This window comes from Scyliorhinus torazame, chromosome 1, assembly GCF_047496885.1.
Source record: "Scyliorhinus torazame isolate Kashiwa2021f chromosome 1, sScyTor2.1, whole genome shotgun sequence".
Classification (NCBI taxonomy): domain Eukaryota; kingdom Metazoa; phylum Chordata; class Chondrichthyes; order Carcharhiniformes; family Scyliorhinidae; genus Scyliorhinus; species Scyliorhinus torazame.
In genome coordinates, this window is record NC_092707.1 from 121,946,292 (window position 1) to 121,958,529 (window position 12,238).

General features: G+C 42.0%; 1 protein-coding gene across 4 annotated transcripts in view; it reads left to right on the top strand.

Moving 5' to 3' along the window:
• The window catches only part of LOC140411613 (sestrin-1-like), a 157,522-nt gene extending 146,824 nt beyond the window's left edge, over positions 1–10,698 (top strand). For 3 of the 4 annotated variants that reach the window (XM_072500674.1, XM_072500680.1, XM_072500685.1), the window contains 8 exons: positions 1,093–1,290; positions 2,023–2,205; positions 2,659–2,883; positions 3,323–3,470; positions 3,554–3,669; positions 6,445–6,635; positions 6,746–6,890; positions 7,521–10,698. In XM_072500674.1, the coding sequence (XP_072356775.1) occupies positions 1,093–1,290; positions 2,023–2,205; positions 2,659–2,883; positions 3,323–3,470; positions 3,554–3,669; positions 6,445–6,635; positions 6,746–6,890; positions 7,521–7,607 (1,293 nt within the window). In that variant the 3' untranslated portion in view covers positions 7,608–10,698. The remainder of the gene's footprint in view (positions 1–1,092; positions 1,291–2,022; positions 2,206–2,658; positions 2,884–3,322; positions 3,471–3,553; positions 3,670–6,444; positions 6,636–6,745; positions 6,891–7,520) is intronic. The other variant, XM_072500683.1, reaches the window with a different exon arrangement.
• The last annotated feature ends 1,540 nt before the right edge of the window (positions 10,699–12,238 follow it).

Sequence of the window (12,238 nt, forward strand, 5' to 3'; positions counted from 1 at the left end):
ATGTCTGCAGATGCTTCCTAGCCTGCTATAAAGCAAAATTTGATACTGAACCACATACGGTGATACTAGAGCAAATGATTTGTCAGAGGTAGGTTTTAAGGAATGTTCTCCAGGGTTAGAGAGAATTCCAGAGCTTGGACCCAGGCATTGTCACCAGTGATAGAGGATTTGAAATTGGGGAGACTCGAGGGACAAAGAATGCAGAGGTTCAGTGCTTTGTAGTACAGTAAGTCATTCGAGACCAGGAAAGCATGAGGCGGTGGAGGGATTTGAAAACATGAAAGAGAATTGTTAAGTGGAGGCGTTGCTTAATTGGAAGCCATTATAGATCAGTGGACACCGATGTTGGGCAAATGGAACAGTGTGCAAATTAGGACACTGGTAGTGGCGTTTTTGATGACCAATTTATGCGCAGTTGTAAGTTTTACAGTTGGCTGGTACTTAATCTAGTTCATCTGTAATGCTAATCTGCATGATCTGTTCAAATATTCCACTTTTTTAAAAAGTATAATGTATAAGATATGTACAGAATTTGAACTATACCGGAAATTGTAAATGTCTGTCTTGCCAGCAATAACTTGAGTGATTTGCATTAAATGTAAGTTTCAAATATCCAGTTACTGACTGTGTTGAAACCGCACCACTTCCATACCAGAGTCACTGGGTTTAGCTCAAAGGTCGAGGTGTGTCTGATGTAACAAAATCCTGACTGCTGTAAAACCAGGACAATGTCTACCAATATTTAACTTGCAAAGAATAGAATGTGTTTGAGCTTTGCAATTGGCTATGGCTTTCTTGTCTATCAGATGACCTGGAAATATTTAAAATAGACCTCTTGCTCCAGGGACATTCCATTAATCTGAAATCACTTTTTTTTTTAAAAACTTGATTATTCAAGATCTGGCAAGAACAATGCAAGTCATTAATTCTTTGCCGCTCTACTCTGTTTGATCCACGCTGAGCTTCTCAACCCTTTAACTAAAAGACAATTTAAAGCTTGAGGTACCTAATCTTTGGGGCCTATTGAAGGGGATAGTTACGATTGACGAGTGATTTCATTGGCAGGTTTGCTAATATATATTTTGGTTACAGATTGTACATAAAGGTCTAGAAGATTCTGAAAGACAGCTCTTTATTGAAGCCTTTGTTTCTACTGGCCGTGTGGACAATGTAACTATGGTGATGGGCTTGCACCCACAGTATCTTGAAAGCTTTTGGAAAACGCAGTACTATCTTTTACAGATGGATGGTCCTTTACCATATCACTATAGACATTACATTGCTGTGATGGTGAGTGAACTCTTGTAGTGCTTTGGTGTCTTGTGATGCATTCCCTTTAAAAGGAACTTAACTAAACAGCAAAATGAACATGCTTGTGAATGTCAGCGGTCTCAAAAGATCAAATTAATCAGATTCTTGAGGTTTTTGTAAAATAAATAATTTTATTTCTTCCCCTACCTGTTCTAATAGTGTTGTGGCTGACTGCTCATAGTGTGAACCATGAGTTGGCTTGTTAAAAATCTTATAATTTTTGTTTTTTAAAGAAAACTCCCAAGTTATCAAAAGTAGTATGAAGAAAATAGATTTGAACTTGATATACTGCAGGGTTCGCTGCTTTCAAGTTCTCTGATTCCTTGTGCTCATGAGTACATAGAGAGCAAGTCATCAACATTTTGGGATATATCTTTTAAAGATGTTCTGGCGCTTTGGCTCTTTTTTGGTCTGTTTGGAGGTAATAGTTCGGGAATCAGTTGCCAATTGTTGTAATACGTTGCCACCGTTTTCCCTGGTGATTAGAGTACATTCATAGAATCATAGAAGTTTACAGCATGGAAACAGGCCCTTCGGCCCAACCAGTCCATGCCGCCCAGTTTTTACCATTAAGCTAGTCCCAGTTGCCCGCACTTGGCCCATAACCCTCTATACCCATCTTACCCATGTAACTATCTAAATGCTTTTTAATAGAATCATAGAAGAATCATACATTCTATGATGGTTTCTGATGGCATATCTGTCTTTCAGGCTGCTGCGCGACATCAGTGTTTATACCTCGTCAGCCTCCATGTTAATGAATTTCTTCAAGTTGGTGGCAATGCTGAGTGGCTAAATGGCCTGAACTTTGTACCTCAGAAAATGAGGAATCTCAATGAAATCAACAAAATCCTAGCGCATAGACCATGGCTCATCACAAAAGAACACATTGAGGTAAATTGGAAGAGAATTAGGTTAGTGATTAATTTGAAATGATATCCAGTAAAGAAAATTGATTTGGGTTGCGGTCCTATTTAAATTGTCAGAGGTTAGTAATTACCATATGCGGTGTCCGCTGCTGGGGTTCAGTATTTCTCCGAGCCTTTTTACCGGGTGCAGATTTTGAGACCGGATTGCTTTTCGCACCTTGCAAGCGAGCATATGTTTGTCAAACTACCTTGCTTTGCATTGACATTTTGGAAATATCACTGACCATCCACTGACCAGTATGCGTGCTTCGTTTTATACTTCATTACGCTCGGAAAAATCTTGTTTTGAATCGACATTCCATGTTATTTCTCGCTGTACGTTTATAAATCAAAATGTGCTGTTATTGTGACGAGCACCTAGACTTGATAATTCCAGGACATTCTATTTGCTTATTTTGTGTATTTTTGTTTCTTGAAGAATCTGCTGAAGACTGGTGAAAATAGCTGGTCACTGGCTGAACTTATTCACGCTGTCGTTCTCCTCACCCATTACCATTCACTGGCATCCTTTGTTTTGGGCTGCAGCATTAGGCATGAACTTGATCAGGATGGTGGATTCACCTTCAGACCTCCCTCACCGCAAAGTTGTGACTCCGATAGTGCGAGTAACAGTGGGTCAGAGGAGACTGTTAATGGCAGTGCAGTAAGTACACCTGTTTCTTTTCCCCTTAACATGCCTTAAGTATTCTATCAAAATTCCCTTAAATATTTCCGTAATGAGCAATGTATCAAGAAGGTTTTGGATGGTAGGGATTAAATAAAAGTGCACACCTGAGTGATTTCTCAATGATGGGCTTTTCCAGATTTTGTGGTCTACTCCGCCACTTGTAGCAGAACGTTCTGTAACAAATTTAGACAAAGGGTTTTTCATTCCCCCCCCCCCCCCCCCCCCCAAATATATGTCGACACAGACATTTGGCACGTTAGCTGTTACTTGTGGGAAAAGTGAAGGAATTCTGCTTCCACATTGCATTTGTTTCACCAGACAGAATCTGATTTCTTTTTGCAAATTTGCAACAAAACATGCCTGACCTAGTGTAGTCTGGTCCTGTGCTTTTATCCAACGTCTGAATGTCTTTCAGAGTAGAGATGATTTACGTGAGCTAGAGATCCTAATGGAGAAAATGAAACTGCTCCAGGAAGGCAGACCGGATGTGGAAGCGAGCCAGGAGGAGATGGCGACACGGTTCGAAAGGGAGAAGAGGGAAAGTTTGCTGGTTGCACCTGCAGGTAAAACGTCCAGGTGGCTTCAGTGATTCAAGCAAGTGGGGAGGGTTTTCCTTTTTTTACTGAACGCATTTCTCCTTTTCCAGCAGATCGTGAATCAGTCTCGCCGACCAATTTATCGTGCTTTGTTGAAGATGCAGATTTTGGGTACAAGGATTTCAGCAGGCGTGGGGAGCAGACACCACCAACATTCCGGGCCCAGGTAGGTTGTAAAGTTTAGTCCGAAACCGTGGATCCTGATGCAATCCAGAACAATGAACATCAAAGGTGGTAAATGTTAGTTCACAACATGTTTCTAAATTGATAAACAAAGCATCGTAAAGCCATGTAGAGATGATAATTCCAGAGTTTCATTACTGGGGCGAAATTCTCCGGTATCGGCGCGATGACCGGCGCCAAAAACGGCGCAAATCAGTTGGGCGTCACGCCGCCCCAAAGGTGCGGAATCATCCGCATTTTGGGGGGGTCCAGCCCTAACCTTGAGGGGCTAGGCCCGCGCCGGACTGATTTCCGCCCTGCCAGCTGGCGGAAGTGCCCCGCCAGCTGGCGCGGAAATGACATCTCCGGGTGGCGCATGCGCGGGAGCGTTAGCGGCCGCTCACTGCATCCCCGTGCATGTGCTGTGGAGGGAGTCTCTTCCGCCTCCGCCATGGTGGAGACCGTGGCGAAGGCGGAAGGAAAAGAGTGCCCCCACGGCACAGGCCCGCCCACGGAACGGTGGGCCCCGATCGCGGGCCAGGCCACCGTGGGGGCACCCCCCCCCCCCCCCCCCCACCCCAGGACCCCGTCCGTGCCACCTTGTCCCGCTGGTAAGAGAGGTGGTTTAATCCACGCCGGCGGGACAGGCATTCTAGCAGCGGGGCTTCGGCCCATCCGGGCCGGAGAATTGCGGGGGGGTGGCCCGCCAACCGGCGCGGCGCGATTCCCGCCCCCGCCGAATCTCCGGTGCCGGTGAATTATGCAACCGGCGGGGGCGGGATTCACGCCAGCCCTCGGCGATTCTCCGACCCTGCGGGGGGTCGGAGAATTTCGCCCCTGATTTGTGCTAGAATTAGATTTCAGTTTGATGCTAATTGGGCAAGAGCAGGCCAGAGGCAGAGGGTAATATACCCTGACTCCACAACTCCTGTGAGCATCTACAAGGTGCAAGTCAGGAGTGTGATGAAATACTCTCCACTTGCCTGGTTAAGTGCGGCTTCAGCAACACTCTAGCTGTATGTTATCCAGGACAAGGCAGTTTGCTTCGTAGTCCCTCTAATGACGCCTTTAAGCATTCACTGCTTCCAAAACTTGACACAGTGGCAGCATTGTGTACCGTCTACAAGATGCACTACAGCAACTCACCAAGACTCCTTGGGTAGCACCTTCCAAACCCACTACTTTTACCACCTAGAACAGTGTTTATCAACTTTTTCCCCCCAGGATCCACTGGCCGACCCTCGCGACACATGCTGTTTGCTTACTTTTTAATGGGAAAGGGGATTGTCCTCACAATCTCACTTGAATCCGGTTCAAACGAGCAGCGGGCAATGCGCATATCAGGTGCAGAACTCCACCAGTTCTCTGTGCCGTGTTCATTTGAATGAAAATAGAAAATCCAACCTCGCAAATGTAGGTCATCGTGAAGGGCAATAGCAACAAAATGTGTGTTTTACTCTGTACTGGATACTCCTGCGAGATGCTACTCCAGAAAGCTGACAGCCTGGTGGGTGTTTTTAATGTGATATCACAGGTTAGCTGCAGCAGCATAGTCTCCAAATTTGGAGTCAGCTCTAAGTTATGATCGTCGGTCTCAACCTGAAAAGAAATTTTTCTCTCACCACTTCTCTTTCAATTTCTGAAACTTCTCTCATTTGCCAATATTTCCCTGCATATAACACACATGGGTTTAGCCACCTTATTTGCATTGTCAGAATTGACAAACCATAGCTCAAGAAATCATCTTTATTATACTTTGTTCCGAGTTAAGCTCCTTTTTTCAGGTCCGTTAACCAGAGGCCCTGGTGCTCTAACACTACCACTACTCTGTCCTGCCCTAGGCTCTCCTGGCAGCGCTCTCCAGATTCTGTTGTGAAATCCGATCCAATCTTATCCAATAGGTAAACTGCCTATTTGAGTCTCTAGCCGTCCCATTTAGAGAATCATTGACCTTCGCAGTTCACTTACCTTGTTTGCCAGCAGCTGCAAAACTGAAACAATTCTGCTCATTGCTTTGGTGCTTCATGTCAATTCTATGTGCAGAATGCTTGACACCTCTGCTGCCACTTCTGGCTAGAAGACGGAACACAGCCTAATGTATCCATTTTAAAAGGCAGCAGCGGCCATAATTCTCGATGTAAAAGCTGGTGGCAGCTGTTGGGCGCAGTGTGACCCTCTCGACTCCCGCCCACCACATACCAGTGGGTCATGAACCTGACTTTGAAAAGCTCTGACCTAAAATGATAAGAGCAGCAGGCACATGGGATCACCACCACACCACCTGGAAGTACCTCTCCAAATCTGTCAGTTGTTCCTTCACTGTCGCCGGGTCAAAATCCTGGAACTCCCTCCCTAATAGAACAACATGGACTGCAGCGGTTTGAGAAGGCAGCTCATGACCACCTTCTCAGCTTATTCGTGATGGGCAATGAATACTGGCCTAGCCAGTAATGCGCACACCCTGTGAAATTATCTCTTCAGGACTCAGGTTGGCCCGGTTTCAAGTTGCCAATCACCAGTGTTTGTTGCTGGGATGTATGCACTTTAATGTTGCTGGAATTGTGTTCCACTACAGTTTCCCTCTCCATCTGCACCCTAAGGCAGTTTTATCTCCTGGCACTAACTGGAATACACATTTGTGTGAAATACTGGAGTGAAAGGAAGCGTGGTGGGGGTGGGGGGGGGCTGAAGAGTAGGACATAATCTATTGTGGGGTGACTCTTGGAAACATTGAGTTTTATTTTATTTGAATGCAATCAAACACTGCCTTTACTCTTAGGATTACTCCTGGGAGGATCATGGCTACTCTCTGATTAATCGACTGTATCCTGAAGTTGGACAGCTTTTGGATGAGAAATTTCAGGTTGTGTACAATTTAACATATAACACCATGGCCATGCACTGTGGCGTCGATACCTCTATGTTAAGAAGAGCTATTTGGAATTACATTCATTGTGTATTTGGCATAAGGTATGTTGCTGTACAATTTGAGATGGTTTTCTGAGGGGGACTTTTAACATAGAATATATCATTTATATTATTGTGTTTCAGTTTCATACATCTGTGATATTTTTGATCAGGTATGACGATTATGACTATGGAGAAGTGAATCAACTTCTAGAGCGGAGCTTAAAAATCTACATAAAAACTGTTGCCTGCTACCCCGAGAAAACGACTAAGCGAATGTACATAAGCTTCTGGAGACACTTTCGACATTCAGAGAAGGTTTGTTTTTCTTGGGAAAACTTTATTTCGTAATTTTGGCAACACCGGCTTTTGAGCTTAGATGCTATGTCAGTTAAATTCTTGTCAGTTAAAGCTCTCAATTACTGACAAGAATTTTGATAAACCCATTGGGTCAACTATCCACTGGGCGTAGCTTCTATTGCACAGCACGATGAAACATCGAATGCAAAAAAAAAACCTGATAATGTCACAATGGTGCCAACATACTTGACATGGACCTTAAATCTATTATGGTGCCCTAGTTTTTAGTGAGGGCTGGGAATACACCTAGTCCTTGCCCCAGCTACTGGATTCTCTTTAACTCCAGGCTCCCTCATGTATTTTAATGTTCTTCATTTTCCTCTTCTGTTTAGTTTTATTTCCATTTACCATCCACACTCTGCCCCCATCTTGGTCTCTTCCCTTGCCACCCAGGGCAGAACCTCCTCTAATGCATTTTCATTGCAAGAATCTTATGATTCATAATCCTGTTTTGGGAAACGAAGATTTGAATCATGCATAATAAATCTGTAATATTTCACCAGTACTTTTATTCTCCTTCTAAAAATCAAATACAAACATTGCAATATAAATATTTGTCTTAACTATGTTTATTTTCCTCCTTTTTAGGTGCATTTAAACCTGCTCCTTCTAGAAGCCAGAATGCAAGCTGCACTACTGTATGCATTGAGGGCAATTACTCGCTACATGACGTGATTCTGTCAAACTGTTGAGGACAAAGTGGCCCAATTGCATTGGACTGCTTATTCTACTGACTTGCTTAAAGTGAGCAGCCATGTGCAATTGTGCAAATTCTTAATATTTGACATTCGTATTTTTTTTAAGAGTAAAATTTCAGAATGTATTTTTGGGGGACAACTTCAGTATTCCTTTTACTGTGTTCAGTACATGGTGAATTATAGAAAAGGTTTGAAACTTTTTAATTTCAAACCTGATGCATATAAACTTTCTCTTTGCACCTAGTGGGTGTCCATCTGGAGAAGTGAAAGCTTGAATGTATTGTATTGAATTTAAGCTGTGAACCTGGCTGGGCCATTGAAGAAAAGGCCATTTTGTGTGTTGGCACTTCTCTTCTATTTATTTATGTTGTCACAATTTGATTCTTTTTCCCAAGGTTTATTTTTTGAATTGTATCCTCTGGCATACACTGGTCTTGTGGCACATTACCAAAGCTGACTTTAGAGTAGAATGTTTAGTTGTAAACCTATCTCTCTTGGAATTGCCATCAAAAATGGGCAGTTTCTCTTTTATTTTTGTACAAAGATCCCAAGTTTGAAATTCATGCAAGAAATATCAGCCCAGTTTTAAATCTTTTCCCCGAAACGCTTCAAATGGGCAGTCCCTTTTTTATTTGATTATTGGCACAAAACTGTTGTATAGTTCACAATGCATTAAACAAGAACAACTCTGCAATATTTGAAGGTTATAGAGTATTTGAGTTATTGTAGAAGATTTGTGCACTGAGATCTTTGCATTTTCCCATTATTGCAATGCTAAAGGAGGGGTGATGCTTTTAAAAGCAGAGATGGGAGTGGGCAATGTGATGATGTGGAACTTGCACTCTCACTGCCATTAATATTGTATGCCTTTAGATAACTGCAAATTAATTCGTGATTTACCTGAACATCAAAGTACAGTCTCTTGAGTTGGATGCTGTTTTGTTTTTTTATCCATAATTGTTATTGCTCCAGAAGGTCAATACCAAAATGCTAACATTGAGAAATACAGATCCTTGTATGGAATTTGTTGATGCCTTGATTTGCACATGCCATCCTTTGTGAAACTATATTTGTATTTCTAATTTTTGCACATAGCATTTTCTAAGCACCTGGACGCAGATTGTTACTGCACTAAATAGTTTTTCTGCTGTTAATATTTTGTACATGATAAATTACCATGGATTATTTTTTAAATGAGTCCAATTTATTCCTTGCTAGCCAACACCAACATAAGATCCCCCCCCCCCCTCCCCCAAAGTTGTTGCCCCCTTTGGGTATTGGCCTCCTCAATGCCTTACCGTCAGATCGGGACTGTTCTGAACTTCCCCTGTGTTTGCTCACTGTGTTTCATTTGATTTTCCAAATTAATCCATTTTGAGAGCAGCCAGCGGTTTATGCTGTCATCTGTAAACTCAAATGCTCCTTAAATTAGGAAAAGCATTGTTCCAAATTAAGTAAAAAAAAAAACAGCCAGAACATTCTGGCACATAATCTAATGGCCAGTGACCTATGCAGACATCTCGAGTGCAAAGTGGAGTTAACACCTGATATTCTTAAATGTGGGGTCACCTCGTTTACATAGAAATATACAGCATTAACACTTGAGTTGATTTTTATATTGTGGAATGATATTTAAATAGTGGGAAAATCATGGGCATCAAACTGGATTGTTTGAAAAGTTAGGCTGTGTTTTGAATATATTTTGGTGAATATTTATGCACCAGTAATTTAACACTAAAGGTTATTAGCCCAATAGCCCATTGCAGTCATGTGAATTTGTTAAAAAATGTCCTGGTAAACACTAGTTAGCCTCAGCATCTCCTTGGGTCTGGGCAGGCAGAATGAATAAAGATGGTTAGTTTGGTATATTTTTAAGTGTAGCAAATATGCCAAACAATTTGCCTTCAAATTCAGGGAAGGATTGATCATGGACTGATTTTCTTAGCTGATGGATTGTGTGAAGAGATTACAGCTGGGCAAAAAGGTAGAGGCTTGCTGATGTTCGGTGTAAAAGTTTCTTCAGTGCAATTTCTATGAACCTTTTACAGTCTCGAGGTCAAATGAACATGAACCTACCTCCATATACCTATTTCCTCCCCTCCCAGGTTTTGTGTTAAGAAATACACAGCACTGGCACTCTGAATGAAAGCAGTAAGTTTGAATCTTGGGAGCTTAGTTTGTTTGAAGGCAAAACTTTGGCCTTTTGGGTCGAGGGGGTTAAGAATGTGAGGGTGCTTGTGTCATACTGTACCTCACTTAGTCATGTATAAACAATTCCGCTTGAGCTGCAAATTCTAGAATGAGGAAATGCCTGTACAACATTTACTCGGGTGCTTGAAAGTCATATTGTTGCTTTTGCCTTTAAAGTCAAATGTACAAATATTATCTGTGACGCATCATGTAATGTGTCTTTCGTAAAAATGCTTTCTGAGAATGCACTGAGCTGAATACACTCCCTTATTCCTGAGATATTAAAACTGCTTCGAAGTAAGGTGTAGGTAAAATCACTTTTTGGAAGTGCTTGCATTTTGACATAGCTTGGCACTGATGCACTGAACTGTTTTACTTTCTAATCTACAGCAAAATTGATTTAGTAGCTGATTTTCTTCACCTTACTCACTTGAAAACTGGACAACGTATTTAATTCCTCCCACAAACCCCCCCCCCCCCCAAAAAAAAAATCATGCCGGTTTTGACCTCGATGGCACTTAAATTTGTGAGCAATGGATCACTTTTTTTAAAAAAAGTTTGTTACATATTGAATTGTCCAACAAATTAACCAGTTCCTCTTTGGTGTCTTGTCAAAAGGTTTTAGTGAGCATGTTACATTTGTGAAAGCTAAACATAGGCCTGACACTGTACATGGGTGACTGCTGTGGGATATGTTTTTTCTGCTGGATTCATAATACTTTTCTCCTAAGACCTGCATGTAACTAAGACTTTGGAAACTTGCATTGAACTTAATAATCTGTTTGTTGACTTAATTTCATTTTTTTTGTGGGAGCTTTCGAAGTTGTAAAAAAACTTTTGATTGTTGATTTTCTTAAAATAAAGATACTTTTTTTCAATGTGTTGGTCTTTTCTGAAGTTGCTGAATGACTTGTACATTATTGATTATAGAAATAAGTTGTATTTGTGTATCCTGAGAATGTGCCTGTTGTTTTGTAGCCAACCTTTTGCAATGATGTCACTTTTTTTTACATTGGCAAACACAGCAGCCAATTTTCTCAGAACCAAGCACCACAAATGCCAATGAGTGTACAAAATTGAAGGTCATAATGTAGACGGGAAGAAACTTGCCCTCTTTTGAGGGGTCAGATGGCATAGATTTAAGGTAAGGGGCAGGTAGAGGGGAGCTGAGGAAAAGCTTTTTTGCCCAGAGGGTGATGGGAATCTGGAACTCTGCCTGAGAGGATGGTAGAAGTGGGAACCCTCAACATTTAAGAAGCATTTAGATGAGCACCTGAAACGCTATAGCATACAAGTTTATGAGCCAAGCGCTGGAAAATGGGATCAGAATAGATATGTGGTTGATGACTGGTGCAGACAGTGTGCCGAAGAGTTAAACCAGCTTTCCTTCCTAAAGGGCATTAGTGGGCTAGATTGGTTTTTATGGTGATCAATGATAGTTTCATGAGCACCATTATTGCGACTGGATTTCAATAATTCCTCCAGGGTCATGATAGGATTTGAACCCACTATGTTGCCATCTCCTGGGGAAGGGATGCGGGGAAGGGAAGGATAATGTTGATACGGTGAGAAGTGACTGAAACAAGTGTCTGATGCCTTCTGTCAATGACAATACGTGAGAGTTCCATCCACATATACTGTCTTCAAATCAAATCTATTTTTAAATTTTATAAACAGCCTGGGGCAGCAATTTTCATTTATACAGCAATTTGGCTTTTACATTAGAGTACCCAATTAATTTTTTCCAATTAGAGCAGCAATTTAGCATGGCAAATACACCAACTCTGCGCATCTTTGTGTTGTGGGGGCGAAACCCATGCGAACACTGGGAGAATGTGCAAACTCCACACGGACAGTGACCCAGAGCTGGGATCAAACCTGAGGCCTTGGTGCTGTGAGGCAGCAGTGCTAACCGCTGTGCCACCATGTTTCCCTTGTACAGCACATTTAATGCAGTAAAACTCCCCAAGACATCTCTCAGGAGTGTAATATGACACAATCATATAAGGAGTGATCGGAAGCTTGATCAGCGGTAAGCTTTAAGGAGTGCCTTAAAAGAAGGGAGGGGTTTAGAGAGTGCGAGGGAGCTCCCAAGGCTTGGGACCTGGCAGCTGATGGCCTGACCACTAACCACAAAGCTATTGGAATGTGCGGGAGGCTGAGGTTTATGGAGTTGTAGGAGATGAAATAACATCTCAATTTTAATATTCTTGTCTTCATTTTCAAATTCCTTCATGAGATTGTCTCAGTCAAAGTCATGGAGGGATTTGAAATCCAGGATGAAAATTTTTAAAAGGAGGCTTGTACTAATAGGCTGTGAAATTGAATGTAAACAATGCAATTCAAGCTTTCTGGCTTCTCAACATGCCCAGAGGCTTGAAAAGGTTAAGGGAAATGAAATTGACTGTGATAAAAGCA